Here is a 21,932-nt window from a genome sequence, read left to right as displayed (position 1 = left end):
GTGTGTACTCACGTTGACAGATGTATGTATTCATACAGTTTTCAGTATTTTAAATAAATTAGACTCTATTATGTGGTTTTTCGTGTGTAGCTTAGCCTTACTTCTAACTCCCTCCCCATTAAGCCATCCATTGCTTCAGAACCATTGTGTTGATCATTTTTTAAAAATTTAAAATCCCAATGTAGGCTACTTTTATTTCCTGATATTTTCTTCTTTTTTTTTTTTAAATAAATTTATTTAATTATTTATTTATTTTTGGCTGTGTTGGGTCTTCGTTTCTGTGCGAGGGCTTTCTCTAGTTGCAGTGAGCGGGGGCCACTCTTCATCGCCGTGCGCGGGCCTCTCACTGTCGCGGCCTCTCTTGTTGCGGAGCACAGGCTCCAGACGCGCAGGTTCAGTAGTTGTGGCTCACGGGCCTAGTTGCTCTGCGGCATGTGGGATCTTCCCAGACCAGGGCTCGAACCCGTGTCCCCTGCATTGGCAGGCAGATTCTCAACCACTGCGCCACCAGGGAAGGCCTCTTCTTTTTTTTTTTAACATCTTTATTGGAGTATAATTGCTTTACATTGTTGTGTTATTTGCTGCTGTATAACAAAGTGAATCAGCTCTACATATACATATATCCCCATATCCCCTCCCTTTTGCATCTCCCTCCCACCCTCGCTATCCCACCCCCTAGGTGGTCACAAAGCACCGAGCTGATCTCCCTGTGCTATGCAGCTGCTTCCCACTAGCTATCTATTTTACATTTGGTAGTGTATATATGACCATGCCACTCTCTCACTTTGTCTCAGCTTACCCTACCCCTCCCCATGTCCTCAGGTCTGCTCTCTACTTCTGTGTCTTTATTCCTGTCCTGCTCCTAGGTTCTTCAGAACTATTGTTTTTTTTTTTTTAGATTCCATATATATGTGTTAGCATATAGTATTTGTTTTTCTCTTTCTGACTTACTTCACTCTGTATGACAGTCTCTAGGTCCATCCACCTCACTACAAATAACTCAATTTTGTTTCTTTTTATGGCTGAGTAATATTCCATTGTATACATGTGCCACATCTTGTTTATCCATTCATCTGTCGATGGATACTTAGGTTGCTTCCATGTCCTGGCTATTGTAAATAGTGCTGCAATGAATATTGTGATACATGTCTCTTTTTGAATTATGGTTTTTTCAGGGTATATGCCCAGTAGTGGGGTTGATGGGTCATATGGTAGTTCTATTTTTAGTTTTTTAAGGAACCTCCATACTGTTCTCCATAGTGGCTATATCAATTTACATTCCCACCAACAGTGCAAGAGGGTTCTCTTTTCTCCACACCCTCTCCAGCATTTATTGTTTGTAGATTTTTTGATGATGGCCATTCTGTCCCATGTGAGGTGATACCTCATTGTAGTTTTGACTTGCATTTGTCTAATGATTAGTGACGTTGAGCATCTTTTCATGTGTTTGTTGGCAATCTGTATATCTTCTTTGGAGAAATGTCTATTTAGGTCTTCTACCCATTTTTGGATTGGGTTGTTTGTTTTTTTCACATTGAGCTGCTTGTATATTTTGGAGATTAATCCTTTGTCACTAGTTTCATTTGCAAATATTTTCTCCCATTCTGAGGGTTGTCTTTTTGTCTTGTTTATGGTTTCCTTTGCTGTGCAAAAGCTTTTAAGTTTCATTAGGTCCAATTTCTTTATTTTTTTAATTTCCATTTCTCTAGGAGGTGGGTCAAAAAGGATCTTGCTGTGATTTATGTCATAGAGTGTTCTGCCTATGTTTTTCTCGAAGAGTTTTATAGTGTCTGGCCTTACATTTAGGTCTTTAATACATTTTGAGTTTATTTTTGTGTATGGTATTAAGGAGTGTTCTAATTTCATTCTTTTACATGTAACTGTCCAGTTTTCCCAGCACCACATATTGAAGAGGCTGTCTTTTCTCCATTGTATATTCTTGCCTCCTTTATCAAAGATAAGGAGACCCTATGTGCATGGGTTTATCTCTGGGCTTTCAATCCTGTTTCATTGATCTATATTTCTGTTTTTGTGCCAGCACCATATTGTCTTGATTACTGTAGCTTTGTAGTATAGTCTGTAGTTTGGGGAGCCTGATTCCCCCAGCTCCTTTTTTCTTTCTCAAGATTGCTTTTGCAATTTGGGGTCTTTTGTGTTTCCATACAAATTGTGAAATTTTTTGTTCTAGTTCTGTGAAAAATGCCAGTGGTAGTTTGATAGGGATTGCATTGAATCTGTAGATTGCTTTGGGTAGTGGAGTCATTTTCACAATGTTGATTCTTCCAATCCAAGAACATGGTATATCTCTCCATCTGTTTGTATCATCTTTAATTTCTTTCATCAGTGTCTTATAGTTTTCTGCATACAGGTCTTTTGACTCCTTAGGTAGGTTTATTCCTAGGTATTTTATTCTTTTTATTGCAGTGGTAAATGGGAGTGTTTCCTTAAGTTCTCTTTCAGATTTTTCATCATTAGTGTATAAGAATGCAAGAGATTTCTGTGCATTAATTTTGTATCCTGCTACTATACCAAATTCATTGATTAACTCTAGTAGTTTTCTGATAGTATCTTTAGGATTCTCTATGTATAGTATCATGTCATCTGCAAACAGTGACAGTTTTATTCCTTCTTATCCAATTTTTATTCCTTTTATTTCTTTTTCTTCTCTGATTGCTGTGGCTAAAACTTCCAAAACTATGTTGAATAATAATTGTGAGATTGGGCAACCTTGCCTTGTTCCTGATCTTGGTGGAAATGGTTTCGGTTTTCCACCATTGAGAATGATGTTGGCTGTGGGTTTGTCATATATGGCCTTTATTATGTTTAGGTAAGTTCCCTCTATGCCTACTTTCTGTAGGGCTTTTATCATAAATCGGTGTTGAATTTTGTCAAAAGCTTTTTCTGCATCTATTGAGATTACCATATGGTTTTCATCCTTCAATTTGTTAATATGGTGTATCACATTGACTGATTTGCATATATTGAAGAATCCTTGCATTCCTGGGATAAATCTCACTTGATCATGATGTATGATCCTTTTAATGTGCTGTTGGATTATGTTTGCTATTATTTTGTTGAGGATTTTTGCATCCATGTTCATCAGTGATATTGGCCTGTAGTTTTCTTTTTTTGTAACATCTTTGTCTTGTTTTGGTATCAGGATGATGGTGGCCTCGTAGAATGAATTTGGGAGGTTTCCTCCCTCTGCTATATTTTGGAAGAGTTTGAGAAGGATAGGTGTTCGCTCTTCTCTAAATGTTTGATAGAATTCACCTGTGAATCAGTCTGGTCCCAGGCTTTTGTTTGTTGGAAGATTTTAAATCACAGTTTCAATTTCAGTGCTTGTGATGTGTCTGTTCATATTTTCAATTTCTTCTTTGTTCAGTCTTGGAAGGTTGTGCTTTCCTAAGAATTTGTCCATTTTATTGGCATATAGTTGCTTGTAGTAATCTCTCATCCTTTGTATTTCTGCAGTGTCAGTTGTTACTTCTCCTTTTTCATTCTAAATCTGTTGATTTGAGTCTTCTCCCTTTTCTTCTTGATGAGTCTGGCTAATGGTTTATCAATTTTCTTTATCTTCTCAAAGAACCAGCTTTTAGTTTTATTGATCTTTGCTATCATTTCCTTCATTTCTTTTTCATGTATTTCTGATCTGATCTTTATGATTTCTTTCCTTCTGCTAACTTAGGGGTTTTTTTGTTCTTCTTTCTCTAACTGCTTTAGATGTAAGGTTACATTGTTTTTTTGAGATTTTTCTTGTTTCTTGAGGTAGGATTGTATTGCTATAATCTTCCCTCTTAGAAATGCTTTTGCTGCATCCCATAGGTTTTGGGCCATCGAGTATTCATTGTCATTTGTTTCTAGGTATTTTTTGATTTCCTCTTTGATTTCTTAAGTGATCTCTTGGTTATTTAATAGTGTATTGTTTAGCTTCCGTGTGTTTGTATTTTTTACATTTTTTTTTCCTGTAATTGATATCTAGTCTCATAGCGCTGTGGTCAGAAAAGAGAGTTGATACGATTTCAATTTTCTTAAATTTACCAAGGCTTGATTTGTGACCCAAGATATGATCTATCCTGGAGAATGTTCCATGAGCACTTGAGAAGAAAGTGTATTCTGTTGTTTTTGGATGGAATATCCTATAAATATCGATTAAGTCCATCTTGTTTAATGTATCATTTAAAGCTTGTGTTTCCTTATTTATTTTCATTTTGGATGATCTGTTCATTGGTGAAAGTGAGGTATTAAATTCTCCTACTATTATTGTGTTACTGTCACTTTACCCTTTTATGGCTGTTAGCATTTGCCTTATGTATTGAGGTGCTCCTATGTTGGGTGCATAAATATTTACAATTGTTATATCTTCTTGGATTGATCCCTTGATCATTATATAGTGTCCTTCTTTGTCTCTTGTAATAGTCTTTATTTTAAGGTCAATTTTGTCTGATATGAGAATTGTTATTCCAGCTTTCTTTTGATTTCCATTTGCATGGAATATCTTTTTTCATCCCCTCACTTTCAGTCTGTATGTGTCCCTAGGTCTGAAGTGGGTTTCTTGTAGACAGCATATATATGGGTCTTGTTTTTATATCCACTCAGCCAGTCTATGTCTTTTGGTTGGAGCTTTTAATCCATTTACATTTAAGGTAATTACTGATATGTATGTTCCTATTACCATTTTCTTAATTGTTCTGTGTTTGTTTGTTATTGTAGGTCTTTTCCTTCTCTTGTGTTTCCTACCTAGAGAAGTTTCTTTAGCATTTGTTTTAAGGCTGGTTTGGTGGTGCTGAATTCTCTTAGCTTTTGCTTGTCTGTAAATGTTTTAATTTCTCAGTGAATCTGAATGAGATTCTTGCTGGGTAGAATAATCTTGGTTGTAGGTTTTTCCCTTTCATCACTTTAAATATGTCCTGCCACTCCCTTCTGGCTGCAGAGTCTCCACTGAAAGATCAGTTGTTAACCTTATGGGGATTCCCTTGTATGTTATTTGTTGCTTTTCCCTTGTTGCTTTTAATATTTTTTCTTTGTATTTAATTGTTGATAGTTTGATTAATATGTGTCTTGGTGTGCTTCTCCTTGGATTTATCCTGTATGGGACTCTCTGCACTTCCTGGACTTGATTGACTATTTCCTTTCCCATATTAGGGAAGTTTTCAACTATAATCTCTTGAAATATTTTCTCAGTCCCTTTCTTTTTCTCTTCTTCTTCTGGGTCCCCTATAATTCGAATGTTGGTGCATTTAATGTTGTCCCAGAGGTCTCTGAGACTGTCCTCAATTCTTTTCATTCTTTTTTCTTTATTCTGCTCTGCAGTAGTTATTTCCACTATTTTATCTTCCAGGTCACTTATCCGTCCTTCTGCCTCCATTATTCTGCTACTGTTTCCTTCTAGAGAATTTTAAATTTCATTTATTGTGTTATCATTTTTTGCTCTTTAGTTCTTCTAGTTCCTTGTTAAAGGTTTCTTTATTTTCTCCATTCTATTTCCATGGTTTTGGATCATCTTTGCTATCATTACTCTGAATTCTTTTTCAGGTAGACTGCCTATTTCCTATTCATTTGTTTGGTCTGGTGGGTTTTTACCTTGCTCCTTCATTTGCTGTGTATTTCTCTGTCTTCTCATTTTGCTTAACTTACTGTGTTTGGGGTCTCCTTTTCACAGTCTGCAGGTTTGTAGTTCCTGTTGTTTTTGGTGTCTTCCCCCAGTGGGTAAGATTAGTTCAGTGGGTTGTGTAAGCTTCCTGGTGGAGGGGACTGGTGCCTGTGTTCTGGTGGATGAGGCTGGATCCTGTCTTTCGGGTGGGCAGGACCACATCCAGTGGTGTATTTTGGGATGTCTGTGAACTTATTATGATTTTAGGCAAACTCTCTGCTAATGGGTGGAGTTGTGCTCCTGTCTTGCTAGTTGTTCTGTAGGGGGTGTCCAGCACTGGAGCTTGCTGGTCCTTGAGTGGAGCTGGATATTAGTGTTGAGATAGAGATCTCTGGGAGAGCTCTTGCTGATTGATGTTATGTGGGGCCAGAAGTTCTCTGGTGGCCCAATGTCCTGAACTTGGCTCTCCCACCTCAGAGACTCAGGCCTGACACCCGGCCAGAGCACCAAGACCCTGTCAGCCACACAGCTCAGAAGAAAAGGGAGAAAAAATAGAAAGAAAGAAAAATAAATAAAATTAATAAAGTTATTAAACTAAAAAAAAATTTTAAATTATTAAAATAAAAATAATAAAAAAAGAAGAGAGCAGCCAAACCAATAAACAAATCCACCCATGATAACAAGTGCTAAAAACTAAACTAAGATATCCATATAAATTAGAAACTAGTCAGTTGCATACAGCAAACCCGAAGTCTACAGTTGCTCCCAAAGGCCACCACCTCAATTTTGGGATGATTCATTGTCTAGTCAGGTATTCCACAGATGCAAGTACATCAAGTTGATTATGGAGATTTAATCTGCTGTTCCTGAGGCTGCACAGAGATATTTCCCTTTCTCTTCTTTGTTTGCACAGCTCCTGGGGTTCAGCTTTGGATTTGGCCCCACCTCTGCATGTAGGTCATCCTCTGGTGTCTGTTCTTCACCCAGACAGGAGGGGGTTAAAGGAGCGGCTGAATAGGGGGCTCTGGCTCACTCAGGCCAGTGGGAGGGAGAGGTATGGAATGCGGGGAGAGCCTGTGGCGGCAGAGGCCAGTGTGACTTAGCAACAGCCCAAGGCATGCCGTGTGTTCTACCGGGGAAGTTGTCCCTGGATCACAGGACCCTGGCAGTGGTGGGCTGCATAGGGTCCCGGTAGGGGAGGTGTGGATAGTGACCTGTGCTTGCACACAGGCTTCTTGGTGGCTGCAGCAGCAGCCTTAGCGTTTCATGCCTGTCTCTGGTGTCCGTGCTGATAGCTGCAGCTCACGCCCTTCTCTGAAGCTTGTTTAGGCGGTGCTCTGAATCCCCTCTCCTTGTGCACCCCGAAACAATGGTCTCTTGCCTCTTAGGCAGGTCCAGACTTTTTCCTGGACTCCCTCCCAGCTAGCTGTGGCGCACTAGCCCCCTTCAGGCTGTGTTCATGCAGCCAACCCCAGTCCTCTCCCTGGGGTCTGACCTCCGAAGCCGGAGCCTCAGCTCCCAGCCCCCACCCGCCCCGGAGGGTGAGCAGACAAGCCTCTCGGGCTGGTGAGTGCTGGTCGGCACCGATCCTCTGTGCAGGAATCTCTCCGCTTTGCCCTCCGCACCCCTGTGGCTGTGCTCTCCCCCATGGCTCCGAAGCTTACCCCCTCCACCAACCCCCATCTCCACCAGTGAAGGGGCTTCCTAGTGTGTGGAAACTTTTCCTCCTTCACCGCTCCCTCTCAGAGGGGCAGGTCCCGTCCCTATTCTTTTGTCTCTGTTTTTTCTTTTTTCTTTTGCCCTACCCAGGTACGTGGGGAGTTTCTTGCCTTTTGGGAAGTCTGAGGTCTTCTGCCAGCGTTCAGTAGGTGTTCTGTAGGAGTTGTTCCACAAGTAGATGTATTTCTGATGTATTTGTGGGGAGGAAGGTGATCTCAGCTTACTCCTCTGCCATCTTGAAGGCCCTCTCCCTGATATTTGCTTAATCACAATTCTATCAGCACCTGTTCATCTGAATTACAAATGTGCTAACGGCAGGTAAAATTCACTGAGGAGCACACACTCCACAGCTGAAGCCCCTTGTGCTTCATGAAGCGCTTCTGCACACGCTCCTTTTCTTCTCACGCCGACTCTGAGGGAGGCAGAAATAACCCCGTTGTACAGATGAGGTTCAGGCCCACAGCAAGATACAGTCAGTCCCCCAGGGATGGCAGAGTTGGGAACTTGACCCCAGGCTTCTGACTCCCTTCAGGAAATGATTTCTGTTGGGGCCTGGCATTGCCATTTACTAGCTCTGCGACCTTGACCAAATGTTGTAACCTCAGACCTCAGTTTTCTGATCTGAAACATTGGTGAAATGGCAACACCTTCTTGATAAGGACATTGGAGGATTCGGTGTGAAAATACATATATAGCTCTTAACACAGCCCCCAGAAGGTAGCAGTCAATTTAATAAATGTCCAGCATTATCTTAATTCTAATTAATTAGAGTGAGGGCAGAAGCCAGGATTCTGCCTGTGGACAGATGTGTTTTCGCTTCTTGCCAAGGGGACCAAACTTGTCTAATCCAAGAGTCAAATGGTGCCCACTGGGGACTGCTGACTCAGCCTCTCTATGGGAGGACCTGGAAATCAGTAATTTTAGTGCCCTGCAAAGTGTTCCTCCTTTACTCTTGCATTACTACCACACTTCCCTTTTCACACCAGGTTTGTGGGTTTTCCACACATCAAGCCATTCTCCAACAACAGCCTGATGTCCTACAATTTAACTCAGTTCTGACACTGTCTACCTGGAGATAGCATCAGACCCCACAGGTTAAGGGCTCAGTCCCACAAGACTCCCCCCACCTCACTTCAAGAGTCAGTTGCAAGTCCTAGGTTGTCACCTGTCCTTCTGACTGACTGGCTATAAATCAGAGGTTCCCATGACTCTCTCCTTGGGTTGGATCATTCGCTAGAACAGCTCACAGAGCTCAGGGAAACATATTTACCAATTTTTATTTAACAAAGGATATGATAAGGGATATAGATGAGCAGCCAGATGAGGAGATACATAGGGCGAGATCTGGGAGGGCCCCAAGAGTAGGAGCTTCTGTCCCATGGAGTTAGGGTGTGTATCACTTTCCCAGCACATGGATGTGTTCACTAACCCACAAGCTCTCTGAAGGCCTTACTTTGGGGATTTTTACTGAGGCTTCATCATGTAGACATGATTGATCATTAACTCAGTCTCCAGCCCCTCTCCCCTTCCGGGGGAGGGGGGGTGGTGGGGCTGAAAGTCCCAAGCTTCTAATCATGGCTTGGTCTTTCTGGTAACCAGCCCCCATCCTGAAACCATCCAAGGAGCCACCAAGAGTCACCTCATTAGAATAAAAGGCACTCTTATCATCCAGGAAATTCCAAGGGATTTAGGAGCTCAGTGTCAGGAACCAGGGGCAGAGACCAAAATATACATTTTTTATTGTTTCACTTGCCCCAAGTGATGCTTAGGATTAAGCAAGTTTTAGAAGTGCTGTCCTCTCTCTGTTTACTGCTGCCCCAAGCTCTCGCCTGCTGTGTGGTAAATCATCATACTCTTGGGACCAAGCAGGTGTCAGGAGCCAGGAAGGCTATTTCTTTGAGCCCTGCCTGGCTCATCAATAACTCTCCTGGCACCCCTTTCTTGAAATTCAGGGGTTTGTTTTGGCTTTAATTTTTTTTTTTTATACAAATTTCGTCACTTCTTCATTATAGCTGATCCTTTTTAATTCTTAGTACGTGACTTATTTTTAACCAACCAGAGTATCATCTGGAAAACGAATGTGCACTTTTTTCTCATCACTGATGATTGGTGAAAATGTTAAATATCCCCAGTCTCAATTCCTTTCCTTCAGCACTTTATCTCTGCTTCCAGGTTGAATCTAAATCATGGGGCTTGACCTTTTGAGCAGTTGTATGCAGAAGAGGGATTGTGGCATGAGTATGTGTTTTCAGCTTACCTGATGAGTAAGTTGCCCAGATGGGCCCGAGGTTATCCCAAGAGGCCATGAGGGTCTCTTGACTTGGTTTTGCAGGCCTGCCATGTCATGAAAGACAGTATACGTGGTTTGACAAGGCTTGTCCTTGATTAAACTCTGCTGATTATCATTTGAAAATTTAGCATCTTCCATTTCTAATTTTATCCCTGGAAAATTTGGTTCAGTGTTTTACGTGGTGTGAAAGTTAAGCAGACTGATTGATGACAGGCTGATTCTTCCATTCAGTAAGTGTTTCAGGAGCACTGACACCCTCTCCTAGGAGGGTGACTCCCAGGAGACTGACACTGGTCTCCCTGCCCAGGTCAGATAAATTCAAATCCATCCCTCCCATGGCTGCTCCCAGAGTTAACTTTCTACAACACAAATCCCCCGCTTGTCAGTCTTGCACTCACCACCTCTCTCTGCTCATCAAGAATAAAGTCCCAACTTCTTAGCTTGATGTGCATCTTCTCTGTCATCCCTCTCTTCTCTCAGCTTCACATGTTCTGTTCTGGTAACACAGGCTGCTCCTCATCTGCAGATATACCATCTCATTTCTTTACCCCTCACCTCTGGTGACCACATGAAGGGATGGAAAAGCCAGGGAGGGCACTTAGGACCTGATGGCAAGAATGGAGGGTGTGCATACTCTGCCTGAGCACATAGAATGCTGTGCTGCCTGTCTGAGCCTGGGTGTGGCTGGACCCACAAGGAACAGAGTGCTGTGTCCTTTATCCACATGGCAGGCTTGCTCTGGGGGCCGCTGCCTTTCTGCTCCATCAACCAGACCTTCTCAGTTTGACACCCCTGCCCTTATCCCTTGAGATGATGAATGGGTCCCGGGGAGTCAGATGCTCCAGCTTGCACGCACTTCCTCACAACCCTCTAGGTGAGGGGCCCTTTCAGACCATGTGGTAGTGATCAAGAGGTCATCATGGGGTTGTGCCCTGCAGGCAGTGGGTGCTTATCTCTATGAAAAACCTCTTTTATTACATCTTAGCTAGCTTACAAAATTTTATATCCTGTATTTTAACAAAGGTCAATTGATTCTTATTTTCTATCTCAAATGACCTTGAGTCTTCATACTTAATTCTTTCTTTTCCATATGGGCAAACTTTCTATTATACTTTCTTTTGAACTAGAAATTGGGTTGTGATGTTGTGTGTGTTTGTGTGTACATGGAGGAGAGGGTTTCTAGAGAGTGGGGATTTTCTCCAGAATCTCTTTCCCACTGGAGTCTGCAAGGGCTTGAGAAGGACCAAGGCCTTCTCATTTTTATCTTTCCTAATGGATATACTATAGGCACTGCATGTCAGGGAAGTGACGAGAAGCAAAGAAGAATATAAAACAATTCCTCTTCTCAGAGAGCTCATGGTCAATAAGGATCTAGAATACATAACCAAACAATTAGAATCCTGAGTTAAGTATGATGAGATTACAGAGGACATGGAGCTCACCCATTTGGGGATAGAGAGGAAGGTCCAGGGAAGCCAATATGGAGAGGACAGCATTGAGCCAATTTTTGACTGAGGGGGAGAATTTTTTCGGATGTTGGGGAAGGGCAGGTCAAGCTAATGCAATCATGTGTCAGTTTTTCTCTTCATGAAAGGATACTACCATTTTTGTTTAACTGATGAGAAACTGATATAAACTCAAGTTAAAGAGCTGACAGCTCACCAGGAGATCCTGGGTCCTCCAGGCCTGGAAGAGTGAATAAAACAGTGCAGTTCCCATAATCTATAATGTGCCTTTTGGGCTTTACTTTGGTTCCTTCATCTTTTTGAGGTCATGGGTACCTTTGAGACTCTGACAAAAGCTACATATCCTCTCCCTACCAAAAGATTCACATATGTATTGTTAAACAACAAAAATTCAATTGAGTAAATTTAAGGATCAAATTGGCTTTATTAAATACTTCATAAATCAACTGTCATCCCATTTAGCAAAAAGAAAGAAGCTCCACCAAGCTGTAGAAAAGAAAAGATTTTTTAAAGGTAGAAAGGGGAGGGACAAACGAAATTATTAACAAAGAATTCATTGTTTCAGACAAGGTTGCCCCCCTAAGGGGAACAAAAGGGCCTATGGGGTGGATTACCTCACTAGTGCTGACCAGATAATTCAAGACTGACTGGTTAAAGGTTGCATTCCTGGAGCAGGGATTGAAACTGCAATAAGTTAGTTATTAAGTTTTGATTTGCTTACATGGGGTTTAGCACAAGTGACTCCATTTTGGGCCTGCTGTTTCTTTTTAACAATTTTCCCCTTTTGATCAGACTCTCAGCTTATCTGAGAGATGTGATCAAAATTTAAGGCATTAAATGCCACTATCACATACCTCTCTGTAGTTCTCTCAGCTTCTGTTGATCCTCTGTGTGGTATTCACAAGTCATAATGTTTTTTTGCTTAATCTCTGTGATAGTCACAGGCATCAGCTTCAGGTTCACAATTTTTAAGTTGGTCATTCTCTTTGTCTCTTTTCTGATGTTCTAGTCTTAGGGAGACTTGGTAGTTAGCAGTTGTGAGCATGCATTTAATGCTTTTGAGAGAATACAGCACATGAGGGAGAGTACTCTGATTCTAACAAGCAGGATAATTCCCAATGTTTGGAGTGCACTTTGGAGCCATGGTCCCCAAGACCCAAACCAATCAAATCAAATAAGTCAAAGAAAGACTCCATTGCAGGAGTCACCCTTTTAAGCCAAGAGGAGTGGCTTGCTCAGTGATCTTATGGAACTGAATTTCAGCTTCCCCAGAAGTGTTACTCCAGCTGCAGCAGGTGGTGTTGGCCACAGTGCAGACACCTCCTTGCTCAGCTAAAAGAGAATCAAGGGCTATATTATTATCAAGAACAACTTTGGCCAGAAAGTCTAAAGATTTTTTTGTTGGACACCTATTGCTCTAACAGAGGATTTTTCAATATGTTTCAATATTTTCAAGAGTTAAGGAAAGGTTCCTGATCTAGTCTCATTTACATATACTCTTTTTTTTCCCTCTCATTTACATATACTCTTAACCGGGGAAGTATGGCCCTGCTAAAGGAAGTGAATCCTGAGTCATGAATACCTCTTGATAATTCCTTTCTAACTCGATGTAAATCCAGGGGAGTCAACCAATGAGGTGTCTCAGTTTGTTTGTGAACAGTTAGGGGAACAGTTAGATAACCTAAGAGACATTGCCTGATATGTACCAGCCGTCTAGGTACATAAGAAGAATGACAACCACCACAGAAAAAGATAAATCCCGTCGGGACACAAATCACTTCCACCAAGGTGGCACTGTTAATAGATTCACTTGCAGGGATAGTTGCATTTGCCTGTTCAAACTAGATGTCAGTTAGGTTTTCTCCTAGCCTGAAATAGTAGTTGTTTTAAATTTCAGAGGTTACCTCCCTTAGCAATGGCCTGGAAGATACAGATGATGGTGTTACCTTTCCAGGCCAATGCCAGAGTAAAAGAAAGGGAAAGAAAAAAGAAAGTTTCTTGTTCAGTTGAAGTGTGATGTGGTGTCTTGGAAGGAAGCATCTACCTCAGTGTCAGCTACTTCTCTTCCCAGTCAATTTGATTTGGAGATTTCCAGCATTTGTATAAGACCTGATGTCAGGTGGAGCCTTCTTCAGCTGTGAGATGTGTATCCAAGGTTTAAGACCCTGAAGTTTGGCTGCCATCTGGGTAGTGAGGAGGACCTTGTATAGTCCCTTCCAAGGAGATTCAAGGGCAGTCTTTGTTCTTAGTGATTCCAATTCAGAAGGGTGGGAGAAAACTGGAAACATTAGCTTGGAAAGTTGTAGCCAGATATTTGAGGAAAGTAGAAAAATTCAGGATCCAGTCCAGTTTACAGGTATATAACAAATCCTTAAAGATAATTAGCGGGATTAGAATCTAATATAGATAAAGGTACAAACATAATTTATTAAGCAGTTAATAAATTTAAGCAGTTATTCCTGCTTTTTAAAAGAAGTATTTTTAAGGATAATCCCACTAAAACTTAATTTGTTTGCATTAAATTTGCCTTGATTATTTACATAAGTGCAGCAAGAATAGTGATTGACTATATAAGCTCTTTTTTTTTTTTAACATCTTTATTGGAGTTAAATTGCTTTACAATGGTGTGTTAGTTTCTGCTTTATAACAAAGTGAATCAGTTATACATATACATATACATATGTTCCCATATCTCTTCCCTCTTGCATCTCCCTCCCTCCCACCCTCCCTATCCCACCCCTCTAGGTGATCACAAAGCACAGAGCTGATCTCCCTGTGCTACGCGGTTGCTTCCCACTGGCTATCTATTTTACGTTTGGTAGTGTATATATGTCCATGCCACTCTCTCACTTTGTCACATCAAGCTCTTTTTAAGATTGCTTTGCTGGAACCTTGGAAGCAAGGTACTCTCTGAGTCTATGTACATCTCTCTCAAATGTGACAATTCAGTCCAAGCCTTGGTAATATGGTCAATGTTTCCAGTTGTGTTCCATTACAGGAGAACAGATTCTTATTGAACTTACGTGAATGACTACCTATATTGCCATGAAAAGAATACATTAAGAGTTTCTGAATTCTGGAGAGATCATGTAGAAAAAAATGTCATTTTTGTTTACAGAGGTATAGTGTATCAATTTCTGTAAGTCATAAATAGCTTAAGAGAAAAGATTTCTTTAAATCTGGAAAACCAAAACATTAAGGAACCAGCAGTGTTTTAAAAGTCATACAAATTATAATCAGTCATCCTCCTCAGTTTATTTAATCCAATGTAATTAATACTTGCTCTATTTGAATCTAGTTTTTCCACTAGTTCTGGAAATTCTTACTCAGTTTAGTTTTATGATCTTAAAATGATCAGAAACCTGTATTCTAGAATACCTGTCAGTCCTTTTTATGGATTTCTCTGAAGATGAAGCAATTTTGTAGGAACATTTTTGCAAAAGCATTAGAATAAAAAAATTAACTATCTGTAAATGACAAAATCCTTAAAATGCCCGTTATTAAAGATCGAATGAGAATTCATTATAATAGAATTGACAAGGAAATTTGGTTATTTTTGTAATATGTAATATTTAAGATAATAATTACAATTATGACTGATAACATCATACCAGGAAATAATAGATTTCCAGGAATTTTATCCCATTTCTGTAACACTTATAACATGTACCTATACAAATATAACATAAAGAAGGCTCGGTATTACTTGTTTGATGATTTTTCCCATGTAATTTAACATATCAAATAAGCCTAATTAGTGTAATATCTCTCTTTTTATAAGGAGAAAGAAGAAATCTTTTCTGATTTTTCCAAAGGCCCTCTGGAAAATCCCAAAGTTATTTCCAGGTCAAAAAGACTTCACTTAGAATTTGATTTGGGGAAGTTTGCCAAAAACTTCAAAAGGTTTTGGACACTTGGCTAAAAAGGATTACAGATCATTATGAAACAATACTTAATTATCCACTTAATTATCCAAAGTGACAATAAAAGATTTCAAGAGCAAATGCAATAAGTTACATACTTTTGAGCCAAACTTTGCTCTTTTAATATTGAGAAGACTCAGTTTACTTAAGTAATCAAAGACCTGATAATAAAGATATAAAACCCAAAAAGTTATTTTGATAAAACACAAAATCTTTGCTTTCCAGGCAGGTTATTTTAAAGGTAAAGAAAAAACTTTGTTTAAATTTCTTATTAAGAGTAGATCTCATTTATTAGTAAATCTAATAAAACTTTGTCCTTTTAACAGAGGAAAGAAAATTAAGTTTTAGTTTTACATAAGTATACTACTGGTATTAAATCTTATTTTAAAACCCTTATAATAACAATTTAATTTTTAACCAACTTGACCACACAAGATTTCCTCTTTCTTCCTCTCTTTTTCTTTTTCTCTCTTTCATTCTTCTTAACTTCCTATGTCCATAGTTTGTCCTTTTTTTTTCTTCCCATTTTGAAATAACTAGTTTTACTTTAGAGCAAAATCACTTTTATTTCCCTCAACAAAATGTATCTCCATACTTCATACCCTTTTAACCAAAAAAAAAACCAACTCCAAAACAAAAAACACATCCAATTTTCCTTGCATACAGAGTTGTTTCTTATTATTTTAAATTGCATATATTAGAATTCTAAACCCTTAGAAACCTTAATTTATAGTGAAAACTTAGTAAGCAGTTGTGAACTATTACACTAGCATTCTTTAGATTAGCAAATTTGTGAATACATTTCATAATTTTTAGAAATACATGCTTCTTCATAGTAAAATTTGTAATGTGGCACAAACCATATATACTAATAGAGCCAAATATCTTTAGTTCCTCTGCAAAAGGAAACCAAAAGTAGGTAAAAATCTATGTTCAGTAATTAATGTTTTAGTATTTTATATTATTTAGAAGTGATCTAGATATTCAATGAACTTCTATCATTTAATTTAGCAAAATGCTAAGGGTGTAAGTTATTAAAGAGATTTGGGAGACTAAGTACACATACCATAAAATATAATTATTGCAGAAAAAAGGTTACCTAAAAACTCTTATCCCACTTCCATCTATCTAAATCACTTGCTCCCAACTAGTATGTTTAGATTACTCATGAAAACTTCATGAGACATTAGACAAAGTCAGCCATCACCCCAAGCTATTTTTTTTTTTTAATTTTTTGCTGACAAATTTTGTAACAGAGATAACATGGACTTATTTGACTAATAAACCCATGTAGAATAAAACTTGTGTGCCTGTATTATATTCAGTGTAATTCTAGACACATTCTATTTTAATCAAACCAGCAACTTTAAATTAACTTTGATATAAAATATTTTCCCAGAATATATAAACCTGAAAAACATTTGGATTAGCCTCTATTATATTTTTAAGACTTTCTATGAAGACTAAATTTATATAAATGCTTGTTTGTTTAAGCCAGCTAAATAGAACTCTTTTGTAAATGAGTTTTAGCAATACCATACATCTGCAACACATGTATATGTAGACACACACGAACATACAGACGGATGCAGAGACCTTATCGCTTCTGTTTTACTAGTTATTAAAAGAGTTGAATTTAAGTTGCTTTTTTTGGTCCTAAATTTCAAATGACCTTTCCCCTTTTTGTTTTTCTTCTGATAAAACTTACCTCCCTGAAGTTTGTACTTTAACATTTACATCTCAGAGGCACAGGGAAAGAATGCAAGTTATAAGCCTTTTAAGATAAAATAGGGGAGGTTTGGAGATGATTGGTAAAAGGAATAGGTGAACTTTGAATCTCCTCTAGAGCTGCATATCTAGTTTTGCAAAGATTTGTAAGATGAAAAGAATTGTTCTTGATTCCTCAAGGAATTGGGTTGAAACCTAAACGACATCATAAATAGCTTGTCAGTGTTCAGCCTGTTTAAATGGTAAATGTTTCTGGCAGTATTAAAGAACTCCATGGACCCAAGAGGTATCCTCAAAGAGGGTGCAAAGGTTACTACCTTTCCAAGATCCAGAGTTACTCCCAAAGATAGCGAAGGGAAAAAACTGACAGCCTGCTTGCCCTAGGTAGGCAGAAAGCCAAGCCAAGCTCTTATTTTATTAATAAAAGGTAACTAATTAATAGTTTCTTCAGAGTGGAGAGGCAATTCAGACAGAAAATTACCAGAATGAATATTCTAATAAAGGAGGATGGAGGGGAACACTAGGAATTACGTCAGTCCTATAGTCTTTTTTGGATACCTTTTATATCTCTAATTTTTTATTAGCCTCTTGCAATGAAATTTTCAATGACACTATTTTGGAATTTTTAAGTCTTTTGTAGGCTTCTGCATGCCAATTAAAATAGGTATTCCTTGATTTTAAGTGCAATTCTTAAATGCTTTTATCTAATTGGAACGTTCCTCATGATGGTCATTGTCATTCCCCTGAGGGCTGGCAGCAGTTTGCTAGGACCCTTAGCAGCAAATGGAGTTCAACTTCCATTACTTTCTGTTCAGCCATATTTGGGACCTCAATCCGATGGTTACCAAGCCAAGTTCTTATGCACAAAATTCTAGGTTGTCTTTAGTAAAATTTTGGCCATTTTTTGGTAGGTATTTATAGCTCCTGAGACATAGTTTTCAGACATAAAATAAGCAAGTATGCTGGAAGGTGGCACACTTAACTCTTTAGAGTTTATGGATCCCATTAGCTATGCTGAACTAATACCTAAAAGGCCTGTGCCACTGACTTGGGGATTGTGCATTGTTTTACCATGTACTGTACCTTGTTGCACAGAAATTTTCTTTAGGTTGGCAGGTGGTCTGTATCAATCTAACCTGTTCTATGATCAATTTATCCTAATACAGGGGTCTTTGAGTTAGGTGGTGAGCACTCTAACAGCCCTAAAATGCTCCATCTGTACCCACCAAATTTTGCAGCTTTTTTTTTTTTTTTTGGCTTCTGAGATCTCTGCTAGCAATAGCCCTTACCTACACAAAATAAGACAAACAAACATGTACACCTTAACACCAGAGGTAACACACCAGAGGTAACCAAGAGATGTTACTGCAGACTGACCAAGAGAAGGCTGTGCACACCATCAGCAATTCTCAGCTTGGATTAAGCCAACAGACTCCAGTAAATGGGGACTGTGGAGTGGAACTAGGGAAAGGGATTCTATACAACCGAGGGGAACTTCAGACAGAACAATGGGCTAGGGACTCAGATTCTGCATCGAACCCTCTGCCAGCTCAAGTTGACCCACTGAGCCCTGGACTGGAAAGCCAATTGGATCAGGAGCTAAACACAAAGAGAGTGGAGCTCAGAGGGGTTTACCCCCAGCTCTTGGAAATGGCAAGAACAACGGTGAACTTAGAGTTTTTGAGGGGTACCACACCTGTGTTTCTCATTGTCCTCAAAGCTGTTGTAAAAGTCTCCTTCTATCCCACCACTGCCACCAAATATGTTAACAAAAATTCAACTGAGGAAATTTAAGGATCCAATTGGCTTTAGTAAACAATTAATGGATTGGGCATTAGCAATCTAGCAAATAGAAAGAACCTCCACCAAGCTGTAGAAAAGGAGAGGTTATTAAAGGCAGAAAGGAGGCAGAAAAAGGAAATTATTAGCAAAGAATGCATTGTTGCAGGCAAGGTTGCCCTCCTAAAGGGAACAAAAGGGCCTATTGGGCAGATTACCTCACTAGTTCTGATGAGGTAATTCCAGGTTGATTGGTTAAAGGTTGCATTTCTGGGCGGGGGTTGAGACTGTCATTAGGTTAGGTATTAAGTTTTGGTTTGTTGACATGGGGTTTAGCACAGGTGACCCCATTTTGGGCCTCCTGTTTCTTTTTAACAATACAATATTTAGATTTTGGTTTCTAGGAGTTCATGGATCCCAGGAAACCCTTTTTTCCCCCTTTAGAGGCCCTACTTTAGGGTCTGTCTCACTCCTCAGCAGGACGCTAGGATTAGGACTTTTCCCCCATAGAATTATGGATTCTGCCTTGAGAGGAACCTTAAAAGAATGTAAACCAATCGTTTGGGTGATATTTTTAAAAAAAAACAATTGCTTAAATGATACTTAAGTCCTTTTATTCTAGCCTGACATGCATTGTTTAAGCCTATTCTTGAAAGCTTCCAGAGTTAGGAACTTGCTTTTTGAAGCAACTCTTTCTGTCTTGGGTAGTCCTAACTGTTAAATTCTTCCTCAAACTAAACCAAAATTAGTTTCTTGATTTTCATTCCTGGTCCTGTCTGACATGGCTTGAATCAGAACAGACCATCAATCTCTTGATTGTCTCTGCTAACCTCTCCCACCCTCCATGAGTTTAAAGTCTTTTATTTTGAGGTTTATTTTGAGGTTTCTGGGAAATCATCCTCCACCAATGTGAAAATCTCTGCATAAGCGTTTCCCAATGACTTCTGAGAACCATCTTGAGAGAATCAGTAAGTTTCTGCTGAATGAATGAATTACTCCAGGGTTAATAAACTTGAGGAGTGCTGCATTGATTTCCTCTTCTAGGAGAGTCAGAACACATATTAGCATCTTAAAAGTCCTGAGAAGTCCTGCAGCAAAAACTTTTCCATGGCTCTATTATCCTGAAAAGTAAGTTTTTGCTGACACTAGATTAAGAACTGCTGCTCTGTAAGCGTTTTTCAAGGAACATAGGGAATGAATCTTAAGAGAGCTAATTATCCCCCAATTAATTTTCCTTCTTTTTTTCCCCTACACAGCCTCTTGATTTTGAAGCAGTAGCCGTTCACAATATTGTGTTCCAAGCAGAAAATCCTGAGCCTCTGGTGCTTGGTGTACAGTACAATGCCAGCTCTTCTGCTACATTCAGACTTATTGTGACAGATGTGAATGAAGCACCACAATTTTCCCAACAAGTATACCAAACAAAAGTCAGTGAGGATGTGGCTAAAGGCACTAAAGTGGGCAACGTGACTGCCAAGGATCCGGAAGGTCTGGACATAAGGTAGAGGAGAGCAGTGCTGGGCAGGCCTAGCCGCGCGCTGTGACCACAGATGGTGGGGAGGAAGAAGGGCTGGGAGGGGCAGAGAAGCTGGCCTGACTCCAGGACTCTCCCCTAAGGGAGCAGCCAGCAATCTGAGGCCATGTTCCAGTGCACTTGGTGAATCTGCCCTTGGTTCTGGCAGGTGCCAGTACCCTGGGGGGCATCAGTGAGAATCCAGGCTCGGGCAAGCAGGAAGCGGGTCAGATTCCACCCCAGCCTGCCTACTGCAGGTCCCAGCTGAGAGCTGGTGAGTTCAGGAGGTGGGGTCTAGAGACTGGGCTGTCCAAAGCTAGGCCCTCTGTCTGGACCATTCATGGGACCGGGGTCTGGGGAAGAGTTCCAGCCCCTAAGGCGGACTGGAGTTCTAAACAGAAGAATAAAGCAAAAACCTGACTGGGCAGACTCAGCCACCTGACAGCGTGAAGGGAATCTTCTCAAAGGGGGTTGTATAGGATCCTCAGCTTTGCAGAGAGCAGGTCTGGGGCAACAAGACTCATTCCAGAACTCAGCCCTGGAGAGATGAGTACATGGGCTAAGAAGGTTAAACAAGATGTGTAACTCTTTCTATCTTAGCAATTCTCAAACTTTTTTTTTTTCAGTGCAATAGAACCCACACAGATTTGCCTTAAATATGTACAATGATAATTAATTTTTCCAAGATAACATATGTATGTGTATGTATCCATATCTGTATCAATATCTATAACCTTTTTAAGATCATCTAGTTAATAAGCACACAGATAGGACTTGAACCAGGATCTTTTGCTTCTATTGTATAACATCAGTCCTACTGTCCATGGCATGACAAATATTTTAGCATGACTTAAAACCCATGCATGTGGTTATGAATGACAATTCCTTAAGTGCCTCTAAACATTTAAGGGGAGTTTTGCCTCCCATTGAAAGATCATTTAGGCAATTGGAATCAGTTCCAAGACCTTTTTCTTATTGTCTGTCAGAGTAAAGATCCCACCTACTGTTCCGCTCTGCAAGCACTTGCCAACTTTCATAAAGACAAATATGAGAAAGGAAAGAAGACTTGGGTTGTACTGTATGGATAGTGTAGATACTGCTTCATACATCAGAGTCACTAATTATGATGAGGCACAAAATGTTCCTAATTTAACAGCCATTTATTGTTTAACAAATGCTTCTATCTCCCTTATGAGAATGCTATGAAAGTTATTAGTCAGAGACAAGTGAGTAAAAATCTGAGTTTATGAGTGGAGAAAACAAAGGCATTTAAGATCATTCCTCAGATGGATCCAGGAAAAGATATAACGCATGTACTATTAAGTTAAAATCAGGAAGATGAGAAAGAAGACTGAGAAAGGGAGTGTCCTGTAAGAGACAAATGAAAAAAATACTTCATGAATGAGGAATAATCAATAGTTCGAATGCTAGTAATGAGTCAGTTAAGAATTAAGGATGACTCCAAAGCTGCCAAAGCCTGAGCAATTTAATTCTTTTCTTTCTTTCAGGTCCACAAACTTAGAATCCATTAGCACCCAAGGGCTCCTAATCCAATGTATCAGTAAATATTAGAGATTCTTTCATTGAAACATATCCAGAATCCACCTGCTTCTCACCACTTCTGCAATGGTCCAGGTCACCATAATCATCTCCTCCACCCCTCCCTGAGTCCATTCACTGCAATCAGAGTGTGGGTCTTTAAAAAAGTAAATCAGATCATGTGACTCCTCTGAAAACCCTCCAAAGGGTGTCTGTCTTACTCAGAAATCCCAACTACATAGGAATTTTTAATTCACCGACCATACACATAACCTAACACAGTGCTTGGCATATAGAATATTCTAACACTGGGGAAAAATTAATTTGAACTAACACATCATAACTTCTTAATCATTCTCCTATTACTGGACATGTAGGTTGC

At 39.6% G+C, this 21,932-nt stretch overlaps 1 protein-coding gene across 6 annotated transcripts in view; it reads left to right on the top strand.

Moving 5' to 3' along the window:
• Positions 1-21,932, top strand: part of CDH17 (cadherin 17) — a gene marked incomplete at its 5' end in the record, with an annotated part of 100,093 nt that overhangs the window by 65,650 nt on the left and 12,511 nt on the right. For all 6 annotated transcript variants that reach the window (XM_082433420.1, XM_082433422.1, XM_082433419.1 and 3 more), the window contains one exon: positions 19,755-19,999. In XM_082433420.1, coding sequence (XP_082289546.1) covers positions 19,755-19,999 — 245 coding nt within the window. The remainder of the gene's footprint in view (positions 1-19,754; positions 20,000-21,932) is intronic.

Source organism: Balaenoptera physalus (genome assembly GCF_965194825.1).
Source record: "Balaenoptera physalus genome assembly, chromosome: 17".
In the NCBI taxonomy this organism is placed as follows: Eukaryota; Metazoa; Chordata; class Mammalia; order Artiodactyla; family Balaenopteridae; genus Balaenoptera; species Balaenoptera physalus.
This window is presented reverse-complemented; position numbering and strand designations above follow the sequence as displayed.